At 36.5% G+C, this 27750-nt stretch overlaps 1 protein-coding gene and 3 long non-coding RNA genes across 5 annotated transcripts in view; 2 read left to right on the top strand and 2 right to left on the bottom strand.

Moving 5' to 3' along the window:
* The first annotated feature begins 613 nt into the window (after positions 1 to 613).
* On the top strand, positions 614 to 7518 carry LOC144977064 (uncharacterized). Its single transcript, XR_013646231.1, has 3 exons — positions 614 to 996; positions 2892 to 3016; positions 7280 to 7518. It is a non-coding gene; the product is annotated as an uncharacterized LOC144977064 (long non-coding RNA).
* A 1870-nt stretch (positions 7519 to 9388) lies between these two features.
* LOC144977061 (serine hydrolase BPHL-like) overlaps positions 9389 to 27750 on the bottom strand; it is a 31914-nt gene continuing 13552 nt past the window's right edge. For both annotated transcript variants that reach the window (XM_078921803.1, XM_078921804.1), the window contains exons 5-7: positions 27432 to 27563; positions 11673 to 11796; positions 9389 to 10134 (exon numbers count right to left, since the gene is read on the bottom strand). In XM_078921803.1, the coding sequence (XP_078777929.1) occupies positions 10038 to 10134; positions 11673 to 11796; positions 27432 to 27563 (353 nt within the window). In that variant the 3' untranslated portion in view covers positions 9389 to 10037. The remainder of the gene's footprint in view (positions 10135 to 11672; positions 11797 to 27431; positions 27564 to 27750) is intronic.
* LOC144977062 (uncharacterized) lies at positions 15060 to 18441 on the top strand. Its single transcript, XR_013646229.1, has 3 exons — positions 15060 to 15319; positions 16229 to 16408; positions 16739 to 18441. It is a non-coding gene; the product is annotated as an uncharacterized LOC144977062 (long non-coding RNA).
* LOC144977063 (uncharacterized) lies at positions 23074 to 26917 on the bottom strand. The gene is made up of 3 exons (XR_013646230.1): positions 26598 to 26917; positions 23645 to 23757; positions 23074 to 23120 (listed from the first exon to the last, which is right to left on the bottom strand). It is a non-coding gene; the product is annotated as an uncharacterized LOC144977063 (long non-coding RNA).

The raw sequence follows: 27750 nt of genomic DNA, 5'->3' as shown, positions 1-27750 counted from the left end.
GTTTGACAGTTCGCTTGTGAACAGTTAGGAGACCATCTCTTGATTTATGGGCAGGCGGCTTTGCGTAAAGGCGGTGAGTGTTGTATACATCAAAGAGTACCGCTGACCGATGGGTAAATAGTGGTTGTGTAACCCAAAAGCCCTGCCGTCTCGACTGCAAGGTCTTGTATGTAATAGTTGCGTCACCATCTCAAGGCTCAGGAATTAATTAGTGAGCTGATTCAAACAATGTGGGTTTCAAATTTATCGTATACGTAATCATTTGGAAGCTACAGAGAAAGGTGTTTTTGTGTAATCCCTTTCACACACACACACACGCGCGCGCGCGCGCGCACACACACACACACACACACAAACATATACAAACAATACACAAACAATACACATCCCTGGTCATCTATTGCCTATATTATTAATGTTAATATATACATCCCATGCTGATTGTCACTACCCCCCCCCCCCCCCCAACCATTTCCACCATCCAAGTACCAGCGGCCTTTTCTCTTTGATTTCGTATCATGGTCTACCCGAAGCCCAACACCTCGATCGTTTGTGGGTCAACCCCCCCCCCCCCCTCCCCCCACCTTCCCCCGTAATCAATTTACAATTTCTCTCTGTATAGAGCGCCACATGCACAATTATATAATATTGAATGACACTGACCTTGCCCCTCCCCTAACACAAGCCAACAGCAACCCAAGCTATCCTCTATCACGTGACCTTAGATCCGATGCTGCATACCGCTTGAGAGTCTTCACTATCCAGATCTCGTTCATGGTCACGTGAGAAGGCTATATCCGTTCGGGTTCGGCGTTCGACCCGATTTCGTTAAAAGCCTAATGCCAAGCAACTCCCTATCAAAGGTACTGTATTTCTGTTCAGGTTTACGTAACTGCCTGCTGAAAAATGCCAATGGTTCCCAATTACCTTGATGATTAAGTTGTTCAAGGACAGCGCCCACAGCTTGGTCGGAGGCGTCAGACGTTAAAGCGAGGGGTGAGTTCAAGCAAGGATGGGCTAACACTGTAGCGTTACTTAGTGCATTTTTACCGTCAGTAAAGGCTTTCGACATTTCTTGCGTCCATGTAAGTGCTTGACGTTGTTTTTTGACTTTCAAAGCACTATATAGGGGTCGAAGTATTTCAGCTAGTCTCGGAATGAAACAATGGTAAAAATTCAACATTTTTTTCTCACACCGAAAAGACATTTCTCAAGACGGATAACGAGGCCTTGGTTTCTAAGTCTTTCGAATACGATTTTGAGATGTTCCATGTGTTCTGCCTCAGTTGAACTTGCAACCAGAATGTCGTCTAAATAACAAAATACGCAGTCTAAATCTTGTAAAATGGAGTCCATTAAACGTTGGAATGCTTGTGCTGCATTTTAAAATCCAAATGGCATTCTTAAGAACTCCCAAAGGCCGAAAGGGGTTATCACTGCCGTTTTTGGGACGTCTTCTGGAGCGACTGGAATTTGGTGGTATCCTCTGACAAGGTCGATCTTCGAGAAGATGACCTTACCGTCTAAGTTTGCTGTAAAATCATGTGTGGGACAGGATATCGATCTGGTATAGTAGCATCGTTAAGTCGACGAAAATCTCCGCAGGGACGCATTGTGCCATCAGCCTTGGGGACCATGTGTAATGAGGAAGCCCAAGGGCTCTTTGATTTTTGAATTATGCCCATTTTCTCCATTTCCAAAAATTCTTTTTTTGCACACAAGAGTTTTTCTGGAGCCAGGCGACGAGCACGTGCGAATACTGGGCGACCTTTGGTTGTGATGAAATGTTGCACGCCATGTTTCACAGTTGCCGTTGAAAATGTTGGTTGAAGTAGTTCTGGATAGTTATTCAATAATTTTCTGAATGTATTGCAGTTCGGCTCGAGTGGTGCGAGTTCGGCGTTTGCGCAAACTGAACTTACTGAACAAGGTACGTGCGAAAACGTTTCAGCGTCGATAAGGCGTCGACCACGAATATCCACAAGCAGATTATGATGACGTAGAAAATCTGCTCCAAGTAGGGGACGCTTGACATCTGCTTCGATAAGTCGTGCATTGAATGAACGCGATCCAATACGTATGTTAGTTTCAAAGCATCCGTATGTTTTTATTGTAGAACCATTAGCAGCTTGTAATGCGAGATCAGAGGAACCCAAGCTTTTGTCTGGTGCAGAGGCGGGTGTGACAGATACTTGAGCTCCATTATCGCCCCAAGCTATAGGAAAGCCTTGAAATGGTTCAGTGTTTTTTTTTTTTTGTTTTTTTTTTTTAATAGGGGGTGGGGGGGGGGGGGGGGGGTGTTTTAATTATAATTCTAGAATTTGACTGTCTCATTTTCTTCCTTTTTACGGGCGCTGATATGTCCTAAATGTGTTGCAAGCGCCGTAAAACTTAAAAACAAAAACAAAAAAAAAAAGATTGTTGTAAAATCCTGTCTGCCAATTCTGCAGGAGAATGAGCATTTGTGTCAAGCCTTTGGAAGTCATATTGACCATTAAAACACATAATTACAAAATTAATATGGCAAATTATGGCCCTTGTGAAATGTTGATCTCAACACCAGATTAGACAGGAATCATAGCTAATTGAAGCCACAAGTTATGCGATTTTAAGTAGTGGAGATTACAGGATGCTAGGCAGGACTCGAGTCCAACAAGTGGAATTCGGTTGGTATTAGCCGGCCCTAAAGAAAATTAGAGATAACACAGTGAAAGCATTTGTCAACAGGGCTAATATTGCAACCAACAAAGATTAATTGTGGATTACAACAAATTCATCCATCAGTGAATGTCCAAATTCTGATCCAGGTATTCAGGACATAAACATTTGCAGAACAAATTTGAATTTATAGCAATTTGAATAAAGAAAAAATACATGTTATGCTCTGCTAGGTGACATCTGTATTGAAAGTCTTCCCAGCATCAAATGCAACACTCTGATTGTCAACGGACATAAAAGATACATTAGTACCCCAAGAACACCCAAAGTTCTTGCAGAAACACATACCAAATTGCAGGTAAAGTATAAAGCGTAAAGAATAATTGTCATTGGGGTGAACTTTTCTTTTTTTACTGAATGGTAGATGTTTATTACTCTATGGATAGGTGGTTGATAAAGATCTTTCCTGAAAGGGGGGGCATTACTGGTCCAAATTTGCTGACTTTATTATTTCAGTGGTAGGAAACCCTCTCAAGATAGGGAATGGGGGGAAACATGACCCCAGGACGATTTACAAGTCCTTTTCTCTGCTCCCTATATTATGTTATCCTTTCTCTTTTACTTATGTGTACTTTATTTAATTCGAAACACATAAAAACATACAATCCTAGACGAAAAATCGAGAAGATGACAATATAGGTATAAAGTGTGGAGTGGAGAGGGGTCTATTTGAAATTGTTGGTGAAGAAATCTGTTACTTTTGTTGACAAACAGCCTACAGAGCTGAGGTTTCCATGAACCGGATTATTTCATTTTTATTTGGTTGAGCCTGCACATATCTGGGTGTGGTCTTTTGACCTCCCGTGGTGGGCAGGAGGTCATTTGTTGTATCTTATATCCCCCTATATCTGTTTTTTGAGTTGCTTTCTATCTTTGTCTTGGAATGCGATTGCTTGGTTTTGTCCTGGCCCTTTTGCTGAGAGGGGAAACAGTCAAATGTATAGTGTTGGTTTTGGGAAGTGATTTTTTAAAACGTGTAAATCATCTCTCTGATCGTTATATTTTTGTTTTGAATTTACCCTTCATTGCTAAGGTTCTCGAAAAGATTGTTTTAAAGCAGTTAAAATCACACCTATTGTCTAACAATTTAATTGAAAAATATCAGTCTGCTTATAGAGAATATCACAGTACTGAAACTGCTTTACTGAAAATTATCAATGATTTATTACTGTCTTGTGATAGAGGAGAAGTCTCCATACTTACTTTACCTGACCTGTCAGCAGCTTTCGACACAATAGATCACACCATTCTATATAAGTCTTTTCGAGAATTTTGGAATCAGTGACACTGTCCTTCAATGATTTAAATCATATCTAAGTAATAGAACACAATCTGTCTTGATTGATGGCAAGCAATCAATTGATTTACCATTGAACTTCGGTGTCCCACAAGGCTTGGTCCTAGGTCCAGTGCTCTATACTCTGTGCACTATGCCCCTTGGGGGCGCCATTGAGCCCCATGGAGTGAATTATCACATGTATGCCGATGATACGCAGCTGTATAAGTATAAGTCTGTCATCCCATCTAGCATGCATTTGGCTTCGCTTCATGTGGAACAGTGTTGCGCATTGGCTGCAGTCATAGACTAAAACTTAATGAAGATAAAAATGAAATGTTATTATGTGGTACACCCTCTAATGTCAGGAAGACTGGTATGTACATAGTGTGTCTATTTTAAACAGCCACGTCTCTGTGACATATAGAGCAAAAAATCTTGGTTTTGTACTGGGCGACTCTTTAAGTCTGGAACACCAGATTAACCAGATGGTGAGGACCATGAATTTTGAATTAAACAGATTGCAAAGAATGAAACTGTTTCTCCCATCCAACCAGCTTAAAGCAGTTGTCTGTGCTCTCATTCTTTCACGCCTCAACTGTTGTAATTTGCTGTTGGTGTTCCTTCCTGACAAGAAAGTTGACAAACTCCAAAAGGTACAGAATGGTTCTGGGCATTAGTCGACACGAGAAAACAAGTTTAACAACTATGGTCAGAACACTACACTGGCTGCCCGTTCGAGCCAGGCCTTACAATAGAAATGTCTTTTAAAAAAAGTGCAACTTGAAACATGACTGAAAGCGAACTATTTATAACAGTATATGAGGTATTTTTTTTTTAATGTTTAAAATCTTCACACCAATATATTTACAGAATTTTTCATCATTCAAATATTGAAGGTATCATTTATGATCTCAACAATATTCCTGCCATTTGGTGGTAAAATCAAGTTTTCTTCTTCAGAACCACCATCTTCAGCGTTATCATCATTTTCATCATCTTTCTCATCCACTGGCACACACACACACACACACGCACACACACACACACACACACAAATCTTTCTTACTACAAACTCTCTTGTGAGCATTCATACTTTTAATTGTTGAATGGTACTTGGTGCAATAAGAACACATTCTCTTTTTTAAGATTGTAACTCCTGAGTGATCTTTTTTGCTCAAGGAGGGACAGTGTTCATCAAATCATGACGGTTTCATGCTTTCCAAATTTTTAAAATGGAGCGCCTGAAACAGACTTCCGAAATGAAGAGTGGAATCTATCTTGAGGCCACCAGAATACGCTTTGACTGGAACAGGAGGTGGCAAGAAACGCTGTGGAAATATTTCACAGTAGTTTGTCCTAAAAGGGGAGCAGCACTCTGGGTCCAAGCATTTCACTATCAGGCACATATATTGTGATTGTATCACATGGTCAATCTTCCACTTTTCAGTCATAGCATTCTAGACTTCCTCATTCTCATGGGCGACGAACTCTGATACCACTGGATAGCCATCGATTTCCCTTTCATTGAAAATGTCTGATATTTAGCCAGCAGCCGCAAAATTGTCTCTCTTCAAATCTACATCGATGGTTTTATTGGAAGAATTCAGATGGCTGTCAAGTGTCAAATGGCAATATAACACTTGCTGTCATTTTGCTCAATTGCTGGTGGTATCAAATAATTATAGCATAGTTGACATCAACTTTTGGGAGACCACCTCCACTCCCCCTTGTCAGCTTTTGAGAGACTCCCCCCCCCTCCCCCCTTTTGGTTGACGTCAATTGTGAACGGTCCCTTATGGAGAACATCATAAGATCGGCAATAACTTCCCATCTCGAAAACAACATCCTGACAAATACTCAACAGTTTCCCTAAACAAATCATGTGAGACAACTCTTTTCAGCAGTAAATGATTTCAAATCAGAACTAGACAAAGATGAGCAAGCAGATGTCGTTTTTAAATTTAAATTCCCTTTACTCATCCCATAGGGGAAATTTGTCTCTAGGGTCTATTCCAATGGAAGACTGGAATAACCCAGGCGTCAGCCGCAGTGCAGCGTCGCAAATTGAGCTAGGGCGAGGTGACTTGCTCAAGGCCACACAGCGCAGCGGGTAATCGAACTCGGTACCTTTCGGGTACGAAGCGAAGTCCGTACCGCTGAGCCACGCTGTCCCATCATTATGGACTTTGCCAAAGTATTCGACAAGATGCCACACCAGCATCAACTAGCAAAAAAGTCAGAAACAACTTCGTGGATAGCTCCTTTCTAGGCCAACACACACAGGAAGTTGTCCGGGGCGGGATCAAGTATTGGTAAAGTAACATCAGGCGACCTTCAAGGCTCTGTTCTCAGACCAGCATTGTTTTTTATTTACATAAGCGACCTTCCCAACCAATCTCAGTCAAATGTATGCCTCTCTGCAGAGGACAATGCTGTACAGGAGCATAAAGACTGAAGATTTAATTACAAAATTACACGAAATAATGAGTCAGCTGTATGGATCATTTTTAGAAAATTGACACAATCTAATGTCTGCACATTAAATTTGTTACCCCACACAGTTTTTCTTGATTTCAGATGTCAAATTTTTACAATCCTCTGAAGTTAACAGTTCTATAGGTTGACTAGAGTGGCTTGTACAGTATTGTAGAACTCTCAGAAACTGATAATGTATAAAAGTAGGCAAGCCCATTATATATGTAACAATTATAGGAGAGAACCATTAGTTACAAAAAGACAATTCAATTTGTTTAAATCTAGTGTGTTGAGTGTGCCTTCAGAAAATATTTGATGGTGTATTATATAATCAATGTCCCAATTATTATTTTTTTATTTCCAGATTGGCAAAGAACGTAAAATTCTGGGAGAACATTTTGGGATTGTAATGATGGCAAGAGATTTCTTTTTGTTTTTAAGGGTTTTACGGCGCTTGCAACACATTTAGGTTATATCAGCGCCAGTAAAAAGGAAGCAAATGGGATAGTAAAAAGTTCTAGAATTACAATTAAAGCACCCAAGAAAAAGTAAGACAAAGGGGAACTGAGAACAAATAGGGATCAGATGTAGATTTCAAGAGCATACCACCAATGAACTTAGTTTGAAATCACTTACAAGTCTCATCCAAACACAAGCACAAAATCCAACAAAGAGGAACACACTCAAATGCTTACATTATACATTAAAAATAACAAATATAATAATACATAACAGAGAGATGATTTACAAGGAAAAAAATATCATCTGCCAAAACCATAACTATGCATTTGACTGTTTCCCTCCCAGATAGGATTCCGGCCAGTGCCAGGACAAAACCAAGTAATCTCATTCCGAGACAAAGACAGAAAGCATGTTGGAAAACAGATATAAGAGGATAGAAGACACAGTATTACCTCCCTGCCGGCTATGGGAGGTCAGGATCCCCACCCAGGATGGCAAGAGATAACCTTGGCCCATTCATAAGATATAAAAAAGCAAGACGATTATAGTCTTGCTTTTGTGATGTTTGTTATCGTCTGTTGTAGAAAAAATATGATTGAATCCATTTAGAATTATAAAAATTATGCAATAAATAAATCATAATCATTACCAACTTTTTTTTCCTTGTCTGTTGTAGTGAATCTCTTATTTAATTACCGCCTTAGAGTAGGTACCACAAGAGACAATTTATAAGCATTTAAAATGGGTTTTTCTTACTATATTCATTAAGTATTCTGATCGTCATGGAAAGCACTTTGCAACAACCATAAGAAAGTGGAAATGGATTCTCACACCCTGAGAAAAGACCCATCCATTACAAGGACAACACTTGACTGGAATCCCCAAGGCCAAAAACGAAGACGACGCCCACCAACAACGTGGAGACGAACGCTAAATTTAGAATTGAAAAGTGTTAAATCTCATGGGGTAGCCAGAGACGTCCCAGATGGAGATCTGTGGTGGACGCCCTATACTCCAGATGGAGTTAAAAGGAATAAGTCAAGTAAGCCAGTCGTTTAATGTTGAGTAACCCTTGAACCATCATTTGAACCAGTCCCCTTTATTTTGCTTTAACTTTGGTACTTTTAACTTCAAATCCACAACTTCATCTTTCTATTAACTAGTCGCAAGTGTTATAGATTTAGAGTTCAGTGCCTCCTTCTAGATTTTGAAGTAAAAGTAACACAAATTAAGTCATAAAATAAGATATATATTATTTTAATATTTGTTATCAATGCACAGGCACTCGTGGATAATGTTATAGATGAATAATAATAATAATAATAATATAATAATAATAATAATAATAATATAATAATAATAATAATAATATAATCAATAATAATAATAATAATAATAATAAATAATAATAATAATAATAATAATAATAATAATAATAATAATAATAATAATAATAATAATAATAATAATAAAAATAAAAACAAACAAAACAGCTTCCAGTAATTATAGAATTAACACATGTGAGGTAAAACTCCAAATGCCTTTGCAAGGAATTATATTATACAATATATATTCTTCGATTTATTCTTTTCATCATCGTCTTTAGATTAATGATAAGTGGATAGAAAGGGTAAGGTTAACTGATTCGGCCCTGTGGATGAGAATACTCGCAAACCCAAGCCACGCCTACAGCCTACTGACGAATATACTCGCAAAACAGACCGTGTGGCTGGATACAAAGATCCTAAATATAAATTTTACTTAATTAGTTTTATTTATTTGAAATACATTTTGGGAAGGATTATTACTCCCTTTCATAACATCCAGTCTGAAGAAAATGAGCAAAAATTTATCCTGTTGGCGATTTTGTAACATTGTTCTGATCTTCTGGTGAAAAATAAAAGGGGGGGGGGGGGGGGGGGGCGATTTGACTCTATTTTCAAAATGATGAGTTTATCTGATGCTTACAACTTTATTATCAATATGTTTCTTATATCTAATGCCAGCATAATATTTGCAAAATAACTATCATTTTGTTGGATATGTTTATTGACAGAGATCAAATATATGATCTTATGATTTTTGTTTCAGTATTTTTTTTTATCATCTTGCTTCAAATCAAACAAGTGGTAAAAAAAATTGCTTCAACTTTCAATCTAATGCATTAACAATTTATTCCAGAACTGTTGTTTGCAAAAACAAAAATCACAATCCATCCATTAGTTCTCTTGCAATGATTTTTTTTCTTCTGAATTTACCAAATACTAAGCTGGCACTAAAAATGGAACTGGCTGTGGCCGCTAAGGGTCGAATAAGTTAAGAATATACTTCTCAGATATATTTGATTGTTTCCTTACTGGCAAAGGGTCCTGATTCCCTGGATTGAGATTGCTCGTGTTTTTTTTTTCTCTCATCTTTTTTCTCTTGTAAATCATCTCTCTTATGTCTTATTCATTTTGCTGCAATTTCTAAACACTTGAGCATATCCTTCGTACTGGAACCCTTTACTTGTGCCTGGATGTGACTTATAGGTAAGTAGAATTGCGTGTGGCATCTTCAGTTCCCTATTTGAAACAATCTCCATTGTCTTGCTTTTTCTTTGGTGCTTTTAACTTACATCTAAAACTTTTCATCTATCATCCTCCTCTTTTGATGGCCCTGAAATGATCTAATGGTGTTGCAAGCGTTCTAAAACCCCTAAAAATAACTAAAGAAGCAATGGACCCTTGCTAGCATTTTGGGACAAGAACAGACACATTTAAGAAAACTATAGACATTGGGGGTAGAAGAGACAGCTAGATTTATCTCTCACTAGCCACCAGCAGGGAGGTTGCTCCAGATGTACTTTTAGATGACATATGTTGCAAAGTTGTGATCATGCAATAACAATGAAAATATTGACAATAAATGTAGAAGAAAAATTATAATCTTGAATGATCTTTCTATTTAAGTAAATCATCTTACCATTCATAACATTATCATATATTCTTTGGAATTTAATTTTTACTCAATGCTTATAATAACAAATCCATAAAACAAGTGATGTTGCTACATTTGATATCACTTGAAAGGCGTAGGTCTTTTCATACTATTTTAAGCCATGTTACTCTGGTTCATCCAGGAATGCTTCTGCAATTTCGTTGAATTCTTTGTGGTATCGTAGATGAAGGTTATGTTTTCCTTCTGGCCATTCAATTGTTCTGGAAAAGATACAAATACATGTTTGATTTAAGTTTTAGAACTTTGACGACACATGCGACACTACCAAATCATTTCAGTATCCATGAAGGGAAAGAAGGTACAGAATACCACTCCAGGTTTACGTTCTTGCCATTGAATATAAAGTGGGTAGTTATCTTATAGTTAGAGTTCAGTGCCTCCTTCTAGATCACAAGCTCTTGAGAAACAGCAGGACAAACAGGATTACAGTAAGACATGGAGAAACGAGCCCAGGGGCAAAAATGTTTGTTTCTTTTCACTTAAGAATGATTAATTTGAAAACATTTGTCTGAAACTAACGTGAATCCAAAATACTGCCATTCCCAGATTTTTACCTAATTGTTGAGTTCAATCTCTCTTAAATTTTATAACAGCTTAATCCCAAATGATTTGGTATCCCTGATGGCAATTATTTTTCGAATAAAATCATAGCATTGCTTGAATGAAAAAAGAAACAACTTGCTGAATTTAAATTGAATTGTTCATCACACACATGTCTTGCTCCTTCATGTCATATCCCTCCCTCTATCTCCCTTGCTCAAATATACCCCCTCATCCCTACGGCACTTGCAACACATGTAGGTCATAGCAGTGTCAGTAAAAAGGAGGAAAATGGGATGGTCAAAAAATTCAAAAATTAAAACTAAAGCCCCAAAGACAAAGTAAGGCAAAGGGTAATTGGTTCAAATAGGGAACAGATGCAGATTCCAAGAGCATACCATCAAACTACTTAGTTTGAAATAGGTCTCATCCTAACACCAGCACATGATCCCACTAAGAGGATTACACTCAAATGTTAACAAGATATGTTCAAAACAAAAATATAAAGATCAGAACATAACAGAGAGATGATTTACAAGGAAAGAAAATCACCTCCCAAAACCAACACTATACATTTGACCGTTTCCCCTTTCAGCAAAAGGGCCAAGACAAAACCAAGCAATCGCATTCCAAGACAAAGATAGAATGGATAGAAAGCAACTCAAAAAACAGATATAGGGGGATAGAAGATACAACAAATGACCTCCTGCCCACCACGGGAGGTCAAAAGACCACACCCAGATATGTGCAGGCTCAACCAAGTAGAAATGAAATAATCCGGTTCATGGAAACCTCAGCTCTGTAGGCTGTTTGTCAACTTTCAAATAGACCCCTCTCCCCTCCACACTTTATGCCTATACTGTCATCTTCTCGATTTTTCGTCTAGGATTGTATGTTTTTATGTGTTTCGAATTAAATAAAGTACACATAAGTAAAAGAGAAAGGATAACATAATATAGGGAGCAGAGAAAAGGACTTGTAAATCGTCCTGGGGTCATATGTTTCCCCCCATTCCCTATCTTGAGAGGGTTACCTACCACTGAAATAATAAAGTCAGCAAATTTGGACCAGTAATGCTCCCCCTTTCAGGAAAGATCTTTATCAACCACATATCCAAAGATTAATAAACATCTACCATTCAGTAAAAAAAAGAAAAGTTCATCCCCATGACAAATATTCTTTACGCTTTATAACTTACCTGCAATTTGGTATGTGTTTCTGCAAGAACTTTGGGTGTTCTTGGGGTACTAATGCATCTTTATGTCCGTTGATAATCAGAGTGTTGCATTTGATGTTGGGAAGACTTCCAATACAGATGTCACCTGGCAGAGCATAACATGTATTTTTTCTTTATTCAAATTGCTATAAATTCAAATTTGTTCAGCAAATTTTTATGTCCTGGATACCTGGATCAGAATTTGGACATTCGCTGATGGATGAATTTGTTGTAATCCACAATTAATCTCTGTTGGTTGCAATATTAGCCCTGTTGACAAATGCTTTCACTGTGTTATCTCTTAATCTTCTTTAGGGCGGCTAATACCAACCGAATTCCACCTGTTGGACTCGAGTCCTGCCTAGCATCCTGTAATCTCCACTACTTAAAATCGCATAACTTGTGGCTTCAATGAGCTTTGATGTTAGATCACAATTTCACAAGGGCCATAATTTGCCATATTAATTTTGTAATTAATGGCCAATTTAACCTCCCCATGTTTGACACAAATGCTCATTCTCCGGCAGAATTGGCAGACAGGATTTCACAACAATCTGTTTCTTGTTTTTGTTTTTAAGGGTTTTATGGCGCTTGCAACACATTTAGGTCATATCAGCGCGAGTAAAAAGGAAGAAAATGGGATAGTCAAATTCTAGAATTACAATTAAAGCACCCCAAGAAAAAGTAAGACAAAGGGGAACTGGGAACAAATAGGGATCAGATGCAGATTACTTTGAGATCACCTATAAGTCTCATCTGAACACAAAGTACATTATCCAACAAAGAGGAATACACTCAAATGTTTACATTACACATTCAAAGTAACAAATATAATAATACATAACGGAGAGATTATTTACAAGGAAAAATATATCCTCTAAAAAACAATAACTATGCATTTGAGTTTCCCAAGGACTCCGGCCAGGGCCAGGACAAAACCAATTCATCTCATTCCAAGACAAAGACAGAAAGCAAATTGGAAAAAAAGCTATAAGGGTATAGGAGACACCATAAGTGCCATCCTGGCCACTATGGGAGGTCAGGAACTCCATCCAGCAACAATCTTTATCAAGTGTATTATTTTTAGTTTACCAGTTTACCTATACAGAGCAAAAATATCAAAACTGCAGCTAATTCAAATGTCAATTTTTCTGCAAATGGTGAATGAAAGTATATTGAAATGTAGCACAATGATTACCCAATTATATGACATTGTGTTTGTGTGTTATTAAAAGGGAAGATGCCAGTGAAAAAGAAAAAAAAAAATTCAAAGGTGATCCATCATATGCAGACCAGTCAACTTTCCCAGAATGAAAAGTGTATTCTTTGACTCTTAAAAGATTTTTTTTAAAGCAAAAAAGTGTGTTTTGTCTGCACATGTGGAAAAAAGTTCGAACTATATTTAAAAATTATATAAAGGCAAACAAAATAAATTGATCACCATCATTCAAACACCCATCGCAGCAATCTCTAGTAGTATAGTGCAACCCCTGGATAACGACATTGCCCGGGACAGGAAAATTATGTCGTTATCCAGGGGTGTCGTTATTCCGGGATTTTCAAGATGGCGGCAAAAAGGGCGTGTTGAGACCCGTGATTACAGTGTCTGAGAGAAATAATGTCTCAAAAATGTTAGAATGTGTATTTCTCCTGTTTACATATGGTTTCACTTTCCAATATGTCTTGTCATTGTTTTGATCGTAAACAGTGCCCGAAAGCCATTTGACGAAACTAAAAATAAATAATAAAAATCAAGAGCCAACTTGATAATACCACACAAGAACACAGATACACACATTTAGTTTCGGTTTTAATTTAAGTCAAATCCATGGGATACTACTGTTGATGAGTTTTGAATACCAAAATTTTTATTTAAGTGCATCAAAATTCCATGCATTTCTAAACATTAGTAGATCTACACCTTGGGATATTAAAAAAACAAACAACCTAGTATTAGCCACAATAAGATAAAATTTGGACTACTGTTTTTAGACAAACAACTGATTTTTCAAATGAAAAGAATAAAGTGAAGAGGCTGTTGTTGCTTTCTCCGCTATTCCAACATACCATAAGACCATACATATCCATAATTGCCCCCATTGGACAAGGCATTGCCTGACTGATATCAGCTAACCTCCACTGACCTCAGACAGGTAGCTAACATGGACAGTTAATGGACCCTTGAGAGTTCCATCCACTGATAAACTTCTTTTGCTGTGGTTCCATATGGACAAGTGCTGGTTCCATGCAGCGTATAAACATGTGTTCTGATTGGTCCGTAACAAAGCGATCTCATTGGGAGGGGGGAGACATTTTTTATAAGTTAAGACTACAACTACAAGATATAGATGGTCAGTTACCAAGCATCGGCATCAACTGCCAATTATTGTTATACCAATGTCATTAAACAGGGGTTTTGCTAAAATGTATGTCGCTAGTTGGGGGTTTTTATTACTAAGAAAATATAGCAAAAAAATCGGGACCAGAGGTCAATGTCGTTATCTAGGGGTTGACTTTATTCAGGGGTGTCGTTATCCAGAGGTTGCACTGTATTTGGTTTATCGAGAAATTAAACTAAATGAGCATTTTGAATTAGTGTATGGCTCAGAAAATGCAATAGCTAAGGTATTACTTTCGAAACACTCAAAGAACAAAGCCCCAATCTTGTTGGTAATATTGATGCTAGTTTCAGAGGAAGAGGTGGTGGTTGTTGTAGCGATGGTGCTCTAGTGGTGGTGGCGATGATGATGATGATGATGATGATGATGATGAAGCTGTGGTGGTGGTGAAGGTGATTTTGACAGTGACAATGATGTGATGGTTGTTTAGCAGTGGTGATCCAATGGTGGTCGTGGTAAGAGATGATAATGTGATGATGATGATGCTGGTCAAACAAACAAAGTTGTGATGATGATATACATCTGCCAGTCCAGTAAATCAATTGTAAGTTTTAAGATAAAATCACTCCTCTTCGTGCTCCTCTCCTCCTCCTCCTACTACTACCACTACTATTACTCCTACTACTACTACTACTACTATTATTACTACCACTACCACTAATTTTAAATAATAAAAGTTTTAATGTGGTCTTAAGCCATTTAAAGTATAAAATCAATACAACTATGCAAATGTTCAAAATGGTATGAGAAAAATATTAGTGAAAATGGGCATTAAATAACTAACTGAAATGATAATTATAGTACAAAATGCAACTGATCATTCAGAAACACAGTCAACAATTGATGTATGACATGTAGGTATCATTCCATCAAATGTAACATTTTCAAAATCATTCACGCTTGAGAAAAAAATAAAAATAAATCGTACTAAAACCTTTGGATTCTATCCATGAATTTGGGTTAAAAAATTGTAGGCTACGCTTATTTGTACTACCACTGCAAATAACGCCAGAGCTTATTTGTACTCTTACTAAAAATAGAATTTGCGTAATTACTAAAAATATAACATTTTATACGGATAGAACTGCAATATACAATGAATTATCTGGAAGTCAAAAAGTGACCACTTCATCTCATCACAATCACATTATTACTATTATTACAAGTTGATTTTGACGGACTTTGGTAATTCTTCACTCTTTTCAAGTCACAGAATACTCAGTTTACAAGGTAAGCATACGAAATGCACATTTTAATTCATTTCTTATTTTTATAACTAAACATGCTTTGGGGTTGTGTGTTTGTTGATTGTGCATCAGCTGACACATTTGTCGCTAATAACAATAACAGTAACAGGGCTTACAACAAATTAAAATACTAATCCCCCCCCCCCCCAAATAATTTAAATCAGCCTTCCATGTCAGGCGATTAAAACCAGGTGTTTCAATGTTCGATCCCCAGTCAAAAGGTTTCTAATTTTATCAAGATCAAGAGGTTTCGAGTACTCACGACATTCCAGGCTCAGGGTCCTTTAAAAAAATACTTTTCATTCAGTTATTGTTATTTATTATCTTTATTATGGCCGACACAGCATGCATCGTCCATACTTTTTCAAAACTTTTTTTTTTTGGGGGGGGGGGGGGGGCTGTTTTTTTTATATCGGAAAATTGGGTTTTGTATGTTATGTTCATGGAGAGAGAGAGAGAGAGTAATATTTTATAATGATAAGATATCTGTAGTGGTAGTATTATTAGTAGTTTTGAAATGCCTATGATGATGACAACGTGAGATAATTATATTAGTGTGATTATTTTTATTATATTTTTAAAAATTACGTACGGCTATGTCGTAGTGGTATGACACTCGCTTTTGGACCGGAAGGTCCTGGGCTCGAGCCTCGCTCGGCGCATAGTTGAGCCCTTGGAAAAGGCACTTTGCTCACTTTCTCTCACCGGACTCAGTTGTAAAATGTGTACTTGGCCGTTAACTGCGTTGTCTCTGTCCGAAGAAATTGTAATATCGCCTAACAGACGTTATGTCCCGTTCAACATGCGAAGTGTTGCTGTTATAAACGTTAGCATTGGCATGTGCCTATTTTGCTGTAGTGAATTTAATTTAATTTTTTGTTTTCATCGACAGCTAACATGAAAGAACACTGTTGACGTTACTGGTGTCCTGACAATCCATAAAGATGCTGGCTCAAGGGCTATTCTGGCAAGGTGTGTTGAGGCAAACCTTTGCCTGTGGCAAAACTCATCAATCAGCAAACCATCATCTGGGCCAGCAGACCAGAGTGTATGCATGCACTTTTTGACAATGGTTAGTAATGTTTTCAAATCTCCATTGCGCCTTTACATTTTTTATTGGTGATCAATAAAATAAATGCTCATTTTTCTAAATGAAAATGGCAAAGCATCATTTGAATTGAATTACTACTGAATGTATTAACTTAACGACAGACTATAGTTTGTTGCCAAGAGTTTTGTTCTATGGATGTAAAACCAATGAAATTTCAAGTGTGTTGGTGTGAATAATGATCATTTTTTAAAAATTGCTATGTCTTTGACAAATGCATTTTATGACAATAATGCCATTTCCAAAAATTGCTAATGAAATGGGTCTCTTTTTTATTTCAATTTTTCCATCCAGAGCAGGATCAACCCTCTTTGTGGAACTACAAAAAAAGTGGTGGCAAACAAGTAGTGTTGACTTTTTCTGTATTGAGGCGAAAGAGATTTTTATTCCAAGGGTTTGGGAAAGCAAATTGCTTTTTATTCAGAGCTAGTGCACTATTTAACTGTTTTATTGTCTAAAATAGAATTGATTTTGCAGTTCAACTTGACTTGATATCTAATTTTATATGACTTGTCTCTCAAGTAGAATAAAAAAATGAAAAATGAGGATAGCGTGCCATATCATATTTTGAAAAATCATTTAATATATCTAGAAATCATCTGTATAACCTATTGTATACAGTAAATAATTAGGTTTTGTGATTATAATGATGAATTCATAAGGTATGACATCATATTTGACCACAAAATTATTTTATCTCTGGGCGTAAAAAAATCAATTTTACAGCATTTTTTTTTATCTAAGGGGTATGGGTTAGTGAACCGATTATAATTTTTTTTAGACTTAGATCAATCTACAAAATTTTCGTTTCTTGTTCTATTACGGTCATATTTTGAAAGTTTGATGGATCATTTCTTTTAGTTGTCTGCAAAATCAGCCTTTTAACTTTATGTCAAATTATAGAAAAAGCTTGCGCTTTCTCAAATGTCTGTTTTATGTCATTTGTCTGATTTTCTAGCAATCCTACCTCAATCATTTTCCTTTAAATTATCTTCAAATTTATTCAGAATCTTTTCTATGATGTGTTTTACATCATGATGTGCGGGTGGTTGGATGGGAGCATCACCCTTGAATCATATACCTATGATGTTCGCATGGGTGTACGATCCGATAGTGATGTGATGTCGTTTCTTCTTCTCTTTACTAGCCTATCCTGCTTCTTTGGTTTGTGATTGTATTTTTGACAGGGGATATTTTTTTTCCTGTAAATCCTCTGCCTGTTTGTTCTTGGTTATTTATAATTTAGCTTATGATATCTTTAGGTTATGATTTTGATTGACATTTGTACTATTTTTGTTAGATTGCTTGTTTTTTTGTTTCAGCGGTCTCTCATATAACCTCAATTGTGTTGGAAGAGACCTAAAGCAACAAACAAACGAAAAAAAACATCATGATGTAAGTGTTTGGGGGTAAATTAAAATTTAGCAATTTTATAAATTTTAAAATTCATTTGTTCCTGTTGATCCGCGCTAAATTTTCAGTTGAAATCAAATAAAAATTCTAAAAAAATTATTCCAAGAGTTTTCATGATATAGCTATTTATGAAAGAAACATTGTGTTTAAATTTGAAAAAAAATTATATGCTAGTTTTGGGTGCATCTATGTTAGAAATTTCAGGGTTTTACGTCTAATTTTAGCTTATGTTGCCCCTTAAAAAAGTTTTTTTTTTTAATTCAGTTATTTTTGGTGTTTAGCATCAAATTATACATTACATTATTAGTTCATGAGATATAATTAAAGAATTTTAGAACTATAAAGCATATTTGACCACTAAAGTAATTTTTTGGTGAATAACAGCAGATATTAAATTATTTCGCAATTTTTTTTCTTAGAGGTATGGGTTAGCGAATCGTTTATAATTTTTTTCAGAATTTGATCAATTTATAAAATATTGCTGTTTTCTTGTTCCATATTGGTTATACTTGATGAATGTTGGCCTTTGTCTGCATAATTAGCTTTATTATCAAATTAAAGACAAATTTTTCATTTTCTCAAAATTTCATTGTGCGTCATTCTCTGATTTTCTAACATCCACATCTGGATTGTTTCCCATCAGATTGTCTTCAAATTTGGTCAGAATTTTTCTTATGTGTTTTGCATCATGATGGTTGGGTTTTGGGCTAAACAAAAATTTAGCAGTTTTATGAATTTTTAAATCAATTTTTTTTCCTGTCATGTCACACCAAATTTTCACTAAGAAATCGAAAAAAAATTCTGAAAAATTTATTTTCAAGACTATTGCTAAACCTATCCATCTTGTTGTAAGAAACATTTTGTGTAAATTTGAAAGAGATCTGTTCGTTGTTTTTTTCTGCATCACTGTAAGAATTTTTGGGGTCTAATTTGAGCTTATATTGTCCCCCCTGGTGGTAGGGATTTGGTGGCTAATAGTATTAGCGCTGGTGTTAGGGACTCAGTGAGTAATAACGCTGGTCGTAGGTGCTCAGTGAGTAAAAGCTCTATAACTCGGTTATACTATAACTTATAGCGCTGGTGGTAGGGACTCGGTGAGTAAAAGCGCTGGTGGTAGGGGCTCAGTGAGTAATAGCGCTGGTCGTAGGGACTCAGTGAATAAAAGCTCTATGACTCAGTGAGTAAAAGCACTGGTGGTAGGGACTCAGTGAGTAAAAGCTCTATAACTCAGTAATAGTAATAGCACTGGTGGTAGGGACAGTGTCAGTGAGTAAAAGCGCTGGTGGTAGGGACTCGGTGAGTTATAGCACTGGTGGTAGGGACTCAGTGAGTAAAAGCTCTATGACTCAGTGAGTAAAAGCGCTGGTGGTAGGGACTCGGTGAGTAAAAGCGCTGGGAAGGGACTCTGTGAGTTATAGCGCTGGTGGTAGGGACTCGAAGAGTAAAAGCGCTGGGAAGGGACTCTGTGAGTTATAGCGCTGGTGGTAGGGACTCGGTGAGTAAAAGCTCTATGACTCCAGTAAAAGCGCTGGTGGTAGGGACTCGGTGAGTAAAAGGGCTGGTGGTAGGGACTCGGTGAGTTATAGCACTGGTGGTAGGGACTCAGTGAGTAAAAGCTCTATGACTCAGTGAGTAAAAGCGCTGGTGGTAGGGACTCGAAGAGTAAAAGCGCTGGTGGTAGGGACTCGAAGAGTAAAAGCGCTGAGAAGGGACTCGGTGAGTTATAGCGCTGGTGGTAGGGACTCAGTGAGTAAAAGCCTATGACTCAGTGAGTAAAAGCGCTGGTGGTAGGGACTCGGTAAAAGCGCTGGTGGTAGGGACTCAGTGAGTAAAAGCGCTGGTAGGAATTCAGTGGTGTCACTGATTTTATGACATTAGAATATAAAGAAATTTACAACTACAATCGGACTAATGATTTTACAAAAGGTCCCCACAAAAGTATATCTTTAAATTATTAAACAAGTCTGTTGATTAAATTAAATTATAATTTTATTTTAAAAGATCAAGAAAATGTCAAAATAAAAATGAAAGTTTTGATAACCAAAATGTACCTATTCCGTAACATATAAAGACACACAAACAAATCTTGTCTTCTTGCTCCTCTGTAATCTTGACACAGCATTGCTCTGATTTTTCGTGAAGATGTGTAGCATGAACACTACTTCACTCTATACCGATCACGACCCAACAAGTATTGAGAACAACCATGCTTCTCAATTTTGTTTTACATACAGGACTTTGCACTATACTTTTGAATCTGGATAGAGACTTGACCCACTCAATTGTTAACAGGCACCTTTTTACTATCACACTCTTTTATTGAGATGTGATATTACGACTTATAATGTCCCTTTTTATTTCGTCACTGACCAACCACCCTTGAAATTTTGATATTCTACAACACAGTGTTTGGTCTCCTGTGTTATATTTGTTTTATTCTGTACCAACCTGTATAACACAGTTTCGGCCTTCTCTGTGTTATATTTTTATTGGGACATATAGTAACAGATTTGCCTTCTCTGTACTATGAATTGGTCACCCGTTCACGGACTGACACAGTACAGTAGCCTGCACTATGCCTTGCTATCTTCCGGCCCCAAACGTACTTCACACAATCAACCCTGCATTATGTGAAGGATAGCTAGTGACGTTTGGCGACTGAGAGACGTTGTCATCACAAGATAGCATAGCAACAGGTTTGAAAAATACCAACTCGTGGTTGCCTAAAGCTAATATCCCATTGAGACTTAAGCTCGTTCTACAGTAACGTGACAGCCCCCACCCACGTTAAAAATTTACTTTTTTGATGGTTTATTACATGAAAATAAATTTTACAAATGGACAATGAGTAAAGGTATTAAGGGAATTCTGTATGAAATTTCCTGTGCAGAGTCACATTTTAAAAATTTCGCAGTCTAACTGTCTCTGTCATGTCAAGGGCATCTTTATGGTCGCATGTCTCTGTTATCTGGAGTCCCTGTCTGGTCAGTCTGTGTGTCCATAACGTCTGTGGTCTCTCTGTCTGGTCAGTTTGTGTGTCCATAACGTCTGTGGTCTCTGTCTGGTCAGTCTGTGTGTCCATAACTTCTGTGGTCTCTGTCTGGGCAGAGTGTGTATTTATAATGTCTGTGGTCTCTGGTCAGTACGTGCATTTACAATGTCTGGTGTCTCTGAAAAGTCAGAAAGAGGGTTAGAATGGGGATTTGTCTGTATTAAGTCAGTCATGTCAACAATGTCAAAGTCTTCATCTTCAGAGACAAGAGTCAAAAACTGTTCCAACTGGGAGATTCTTTGCAGAAACTGATGTTCTACCATAACTTGAAACAAGCTATTGATCCTGTTTGTCACTGAAGATACAATTCGATACAGTCCTTCCTGTGTATTTGTCACACGTCATACTGGTACAATGTCAGTTTCAGGTTGGTCATGGATTTCCAGTCTTTCGCCCGCCATGACCCTCATCATCTATGCACATAATATTCACAAATGGATACAAATATCGATTTACTTTGTATGTTGCATCCATAACAAACACATCACAAAAAACACTCAAATCACGCCTCATTCTTCCCGTTACTTAAAACAAATACTCAAAACCACCATCCTCATTCACACTGAACTTTGTTACACCGCCTTCCTCCTCTATCTCTCTCAGTAATTCCTGTTCCGTCTCACCATTCGTCCTGTCAATGTCAGTCTTGAACAATCTCCGCTGCAAATCTTCGACATCTTTAGGCAACACATTTTATCCTTGGCTTGATTGAATGTATTGCCTAAGTTGGGTTGTGGACACCTTTGTTTTAGCCATAGCCTTCACTGTCTCATTCACGAGGGGCAGGCGATTCTCCGGATAAAGTGAGGATGGCTAAATGTAAAAAGAAAAAGATTAAAAGTACAAAATTGTATGCAATAGCATTCAATTCAGACCTGCCAGCTAACAAAACAAAAAAAAAGCATTTTATTTTTTATTGACAATTTAAAGACAAAAATCTGCATATAAACCCATAATGCACGAGTTGTGTTTGTCACTCTAAAATACTTGAATGAACTAAAATGCAACAGGCGCTCATCAAATTCAAGGGTTAAACGAATGACTGCAGAATTCCTAAAAAACGTCGCTTCATTGTCTTTGTAACATTTTCATGGCATACAAAAACGCAATAGAGTGGTCACCATTTATAATTAGTCCTCATAAATCAAGCACTTATAACTGCATCGTACTCATAGTCAAAGTCAAATTTTTATTTTGAAAAGTCTATGGACAACCATCAAATCTTAAAATTCCTTATCTGGAACAAAATAAAAAACAAAGACAAAAAAAAAAAAAAGACCCAAAAAAATGCCACCACCTAGATCTGCTTATATTGTCTTACAGGACTTAATAGCGCTTACAACACTATAAAAAGGATGATGATATAGTGATTGATTCAATAAATAGGGAACAGTAGATTTCACGAGCACCTCAAAGATGTACCAATTTTGACATTACCTTAAAGTCTCACCGAGACACAAGCAAAGGATCCTGCTAAAACATTTACATAATGCAATAATATTCAAAACCTATAACTATAACAGTACCTACATAACAGAGAGATGATTTACAGTATAAAAAATCATCTCAAGAAGAAAGGTACTGTATTTGACTGTCTGCCTCCCAACTAAAGACCCCCGCAAGGACCAGGAAAAAAATGAGCAATCTTAATCCATAACAAAGACAGGGAGCAACATGGAAAGGGAAAACAAATATAATGGATAGAAAAATGTGAACTCTCTGCCCAGAACCCTTCCAAGAAATTTTTATTTTTAATTTTAAAAAAATACAAATTCTGGAACAGTCAATTTTGTCACAAGCTGGTCATCATCTCTCCATCTCAGTGCGCCACCTTGAATGTATCGTAATAAAATATGAGTTGGAATGGCTGTTGTCCTTTAACCATTTGGTCCTGGTGTCAATAGTGCATTTACCTAACTAATCTATTACTATATATTACACTCAATAGTGGGAGGGGGAGGGACAATTAAGTAACAATATAAAGTAACAGGAAAAGAAAAAATAATACATATTTATAAAAAAAATTGAGTCTAATTACGACTAAAATAGAATTTGCGATTAATTGCTGTCAAGTGTAAAATTTTCGGCAGCGAAAAACGGCAGGGACAAAATGTCAATGTAAAATTAGTATAAAATGAATGAGTCTTACCAATTTATCACATGGGTGATTAGCCCCTGTAACCCTCAGAAACCAGTATTAATTTCAGAGTCCTGCATGGTAAGAAAAACTTTTTATTACAAAATAATAAAATTATCCACAACATAGTATGATAAAATATTAATAGCGTTGTTACTTGCATAACTCAATTGTGAAGGATTTCAACATGCAGATTATAGAGCAATTGAAAATAAATCTTAATAAGACATTCAATAATAATACTAATCCAGCGCAACCAGATTTTTTGAACAAATCAAGTCTTTCACTTTTTAAAACTTCTGGTAATAGTTGAACTATTGTCTTGCTGCATTACATCGTGCAGCCCACCCACTGAAGACTGTAAATGAGCTGCAGATAGGCACACATTGCCTCTTCCTCTGGATGTTTTAAAATTCAGAATCAGTTTGATTGCTTTATTAAAATTGTCTTGGCAATCAAGATAGAAAAGCTGATGGTGATAATTTACTTCCGAGTTATTCTGAAATATTATAACCTTGTGCATATAATATTTTCATTTTTTTTAAATATGTAAAAGTAAAAAAACACCTCCTGCCCCCGTCCAAAAACAACCTCCTACCTCTGGTTAGGGTGAACTCCTTTGCTTGAAGTCAATTGCTATTTGACCTGCTTGCATTCATAGACACAAAAGTCATAAATTAGCCAACTTTCCTCAGGGTGATATGATGGAAGCTGAAAAACACGGAATAATATAAAAGATCATAACATAAATACCTAAATATTAAGTTTAAAAATTGCAATATTTTCTCCAACTGAGACAAAGGTGTTACAGTTCAGTACGTTAGAAGAATAAGAAAGTAAGTCGAGAGTTTTCTCGAAGAAATTTGTGACGTGGTACTCAAATCAGGGACTAGGTCAAAAGCTGAATGGAATGGCACAAATGGAAAGCCAAAGGCATGTTGTTTTCAATATTTAAAGTCAATAGAAATTCAAATTCTGTGCATTCTAATATTAGGCAAACAACTACAGACCACACTAAACTGAATTGTATTAAGTAAAAGGATCTTGTCACATTCAATCAAGCTGTCATTTGAGAAAAATTACTTCATTATAAATTGAAGTTCAGATCGCATGTTTGAAGCCGTATTAGGAAAATTCATGTATCTGTGTATAAGCCAAGTTTCATCAAAATCACAGTGGCAACGAGTGTCTAATATTTGCCACCAGATACACTCGTAAAATTTGAGTGTAGGCCTATTTAGCAAAATCATATATTAGGAATGGTTTATACTACATCATAAAGTAGCGCATGCCCGTCGTCATCCTGCATCTTTTTTATATATATTATAAATATTAAAAAAAGAATTGAGCTTTCATAAGCCGCAATATCCACCAAACATGCTCAAAGCACTTTACAAAGGATCCATGACTAGCAGCAACACGTAACAAGTAGAACGTTAGGCGATGTTTTTCTTCTGACAGACAACGCTCTTAGCGGATAGGAAATCATACACATGAGTACAGTGAGAGAATGTGAGTCCTTGACGAGGCTCGACCCCAGGACCTTCCAATCCGGAAGTGAGTGCCACACAGCCGCATATATCTTGGCTGTTCTTGAGAATTTGCCAAACACCTACAATCTAATTAGTAAAAAGAGGGAGATGGGCAGAAATAGACAGACAGATACACACTCAGAGAGAGAGAGAGAGAGAATAATATCAGTTGCCTGTAGTGTCAGTCCGTTTAGGAGTGAGGTGGCCGAAGAAGTAGTCTAGCACTAGTACTTGGGTAGTAGTAGTAGTAAGTAGTAAATAGGGGAGGTCTTCAGCACGTTCCTTGAGCTAAGGAAAGTATTCCTTCAACTAACCTTAAAATAAAAAATAAAACCTTGTACATTTCCAACACTTGGACCTGCATTACGACCTATAACTAAAACTAAGAGACAAAAAAAAAAACCCGCTAAGAGTCCTCTCCAGTACCTTTCAATATTTCAAATTGAATTATAATGGCTGCGGAAAACTAAAACAATGGTCATATAAGGAAATTTACAAATCAATCAAGTTGTTCTACAGGTTTTAAAATGAAAATATGAAGTAACAAGATATCACTCTAATATAGTGACACCTAACTAACACTAGACATCACACCAGCAGCAATGCTGAGCGGAGTAATTTTACTTTTTTCACTAGCAACCAAGTTGCCACATTGGATTTTCTTTCTTTACTTTTTTTTTTAGTGTTCTGCTAATGTGCAATCTACATTTAAAATAAAAAGTGGCATCTTTCATTTCTTCTAATTCTTAACAGACACGATTATTAAACACGTCCACTTCACATCTCAACAACAGGGACAATTTTTTTCACTTCTTGAGGCAGTTTTTTCTTACTTCTTTTAAATTTCATTTTTTTTAAAGCTTCTTTATTGATTTGTTTATAAGTTCTATTGTTCTTCTTATTTTAATTTCATTGTCAATATCATTTTCATCAGCATACTTTTACAGTACTTTTACCATGTTATTCTTACGCTCTTACAGTTACAGTACAGCAGAGCGATACCTAACGCAGGCCTTTAAAGTGCTACTAAATTTGAAAAATTAAAATAAAACGTTTGACAAAAGATCCACAGTTCAAAAGCTAAAACAATTATAAAGTGAAACTACCACGAGGCTCGAGGAACATCGGGGTAAGGTCTCCCGCCCATACTGGGCACTGTGGGCGTGGGACTGGAAGTCTAGAGAGCTGCGCCGGTGGAACCCGTAATTTAGTTCTTAAACGGTTCCGATCATTCAGGAGAGGAGTAGTACCTATCTAGTTGTAGTTATTAGTAGAAGAAGAAGAAGAAGAAGAAGAAGAAGAAGAAGAAGGAGCATGTTCAGGTTCAAGTTCAACCCTCTTAGTAGGCACTTGCAAGAATTTTTCAAAATAGTGGCTATGGGTATTAATTTAGCGTAGAAAAATAAAGGGAGTGAAACATTAACTAGAGTGAAAAATTATCGCTCTGTCTCAACTGGTTAAAAAGTTATGACCGTTTATGTGGTGGAAAATCTCTATATAGAGGTCTAGCTTAATAGGAAAAAATGTGACCAAAGCACAGCATCCCAATGGATAATCACTATAATTCAGAAACAGCTTCAGATACAACTTTGAAATTTTTACATGTGGTAAATCAACATCTCTGTAATACATTGCAAACAGAAAATGAATTATTTATTGAGAAAGAAAAGTATAGACGTCTAGTTTAGAGCTGAGACAGCTGAAATCAAGGAAAAATAGATCACGACATACAAATGAATGACCTATTGGAATTTTGGAAAAGTCAATAATAAAATATTTATTCACATGAAGATAGACCAAATACACCACTGAATCGGCGTCATTTAGTTGTTCACTTTGAACTTTTCAAAATGAAAATAGACCTCATAAAAGCAAAGATATGAACTGACAAATGTTTGAGGTGGTGTACTCTTCTTACTCTTAGTCTTAGTTGATAGAGTGATAGAGTTAGAGTGAGAATGACGAGAAATGAGTTGCCACTTAATTAAGGAAAAAAATGGTCGTATCTAGTTTACTTACCTTCTTTGTTGACTTTTTAATAAAAAGTACATTATTCTCATTTTCGAATGTTTTCAAATTGGAGAAAAGATGAGAATGTCTCGTTTACCGAGAGGGCCATTTTTTTTGCTTCACACTTCTCAAAGAAAGACCGCGAAAAGTGGAGGCTGGTCGGCTGGTCCTTGAAAGCTCACAAATGCAACTTTAAACGCATAAGAGTGCTGGGAGTAGGTAGCTACAAATAGGTAAAGGAGCGGTGGTTTGCAACTTTAAACACATAAGAGTTCTGGGAGTACAAATAGTGAAAAGCGGTAGTTTTCGCTATTTGTAGTGGTAGTACAAATAACCACTTCAAAAATTGTACTAAAATAGTATATCATTAACGATTGGCAGGTCTGCATATGCATGAACAGCCCGAAACCATTAAGCTACCACATTCATAAAGTGTATATAAGTCTATTGTGTGTTTAAAAAGTTCAATCATTGCATCATGTCCTCATCTCAGGTCGATGGTGATTCTTGGTTGATGCATAAATTAAAAAAAAAAAAAAACTCATCAAAACTTGAACACACAAATTTCAGAGTATTGCTTATACTGTTTATAACATCTTTTAAACTTCTTGACCAAAAATTAAAAAATTTGTCACACTCGTAAGCAATTAATTAATCATTTAGTCATTCTCTGCAGTTTCAAGAGATTATGCGCTCAAAATCATGATGTAAAATTAGAGCGGTTTTCATTTTTTGCTCAGTGTAATATGGGGAAAATGAAAAAGCTAAACTTTGAGATAATACTAAATTATGCAATGTGAATGGCACAATATATCGTAAATTATTCTGATTCACACAACTTACCATTCCTTTGCTGATAAATGCTTCTGACTGCATTAATCCACTTCTCCCACTGAGTGCGGAAATAATCTTCTCCATACATGGATATGAAAGGAGCCCGCATGCGTTCACTCCATTGATCAATGTTTTCAACAGCTATAAAAGACAAAATGATCACAATGTTAATGGGTTAGATGAAAATAGAGCATAATTTTGTTGACTGATATTGCATATATTAAGAAGATAAAAAACAAAAAAACAAAACAAGACCTAAACCATTCTTTAGTAGCAATGAACAACAATAAGATTGACTCTAAAGCTATGAAGCGGATGACCTATAAAT

The sequence above is a fragment of the Berghia stephanieae genome, chromosome 7 (genome assembly GCF_034508935.2).
Source record: "Berghia stephanieae isolate SIO BIC M18660-M18661 chromosome 7, UCSD_Bste_1.3, whole genome shotgun sequence".
Classification (NCBI taxonomy): Eukaryota; Metazoa; Mollusca; class Gastropoda; order Nudibranchia; family Aeolidiidae; genus Berghia; species Berghia stephanieae.
The sequence above is the reverse complement of the archived record's forward strand: the minus strand, read 5'-3'. Positions and strand labels throughout refer to the sequence as shown.